Source organism: Rhagoletis zephyria, unplaced genomic scaffold (genome assembly GCF_001687245.7).
Source record: "Rhagoletis zephyria isolate East Lansing unplaced genomic scaffold, Rhagoletis_zephyria_1.1 Rzeph_scaffold_05946, whole genome shotgun sequence".
In the NCBI taxonomy this organism is placed as follows: domain Eukaryota; kingdom Metazoa; phylum Arthropoda; class Insecta; order Diptera; family Tephritidae; genus Rhagoletis; species Rhagoletis zephyria.
Window position 1 is genome coordinate 15008 of NW_016163029.1, and position 1168 is coordinate 16175.

Genomic DNA, 1168 nt, shown 5'->3' on the forward strand with positions numbered 1-1168 from the left:
AAAATACTTTGTTGAAAATTTTCAATACAGGATTGCTGTATTGTACCAAGCTTTTGACTACAAAAAAAAAATCCCTTGGTTTTTGTACCAGTAGCCCAATATAAAAATGCACAAATCTGTACATACTTACCAATCGAGTGACACTAGGAATTTTCGTAAAAATTTCTAGTTTTTAATTAAATTCTGAGTATGCAGTTTCGCAGCCCATTGAATTCTAGTATAATAAAGTACAAGTTTCAAGTGGCTAAAAATTACGGTTAATTTTTTTTAATTTTTAAAAAAGCTTGAACTTTGTACGAAAGTGTTCAGAACACCTAAAAATAATAATTAATTAGATATTCAATTTATTCAATTTTTATTTCGCGGTACATTTTCCGCTGAAAACACGCATACATAGTATGTACTAACATTTCTGAATTTTTTTCATTCTTTCAGCACAAATATGAAACTCTAATGAATGGCAAAATGCCAATTGAATCACATTTACATAAACACTTGGCAGAGCACCTAAACTCCGAAATTGCTTTGGATACCATCAACAATCTTGAGGTAGCCATGAATTGGATGCGTTCAACGTATTTTTATGTGCGGTCGATGCAAAATCCTACGTACTATGGTTTAGAGCAAAATATGGATAAGGATATAATTGAAAATAAGTTGGAAAGTGAGTTTGAATAGTAATTGTATACTGTTTTCTACTTCCTTAATGTACATATATCCCAATTGTGTGAATACTCAAATATTTTTCTTTACACCAATCACGAAAAATACTTTGTTGAAAATTTTCAATACAGGATTGCTGTATTGTACCAAGCTTTTGACTACAAAAAAAAAATCCCTTGGTTTTTGTACCAGTAGCCCAATATAAAAATGCACAAATCTGTACATACTTACCAATCGAGTGACACTAGGAATTTTCGTAAAAATTTCTAGTTTTTAATTAGATTCTGAGTATGCAGTTTCGCAGCCCATTGAATTCTAGTATAATAAAGTACAAGTTTCAAGTGGCTAAAAATTACGGTTAATTTTTTTAAATTTTTAAAAAAGCTTGAACTTTGTACGAAAGTGTTCAGAACACCTAAAAATAATAATTAATTAGATATTAAATTTATTCAATTTTTATTTCGCGGTACATTTTCCGCTGAAAACACGCATACATAGTATGTAC

General features: G+C 29.7%; 1 protein-coding gene across 1 annotated transcript in view; it reads left to right on the plus strand.

Annotated features, from left to right (window-relative positions):
- Positions 1–435: 435 nt before the first annotated feature.
- Positions 436–1168, plus strand: part of LOC108372642 (probable ATP-dependent DNA helicase HFM1) — a gene marked incomplete at its 5' end in the record, with an annotated part of 4515 nt that continues 3782 nt past the window's right edge. The window contains one exon of the mRNA XM_017628374.1: positions 436–664. Coding sequence (XP_017483863.1) covers positions 436–664 — 229 coding nt within the window. The remainder of the gene's footprint in view (positions 665–1168) is intronic.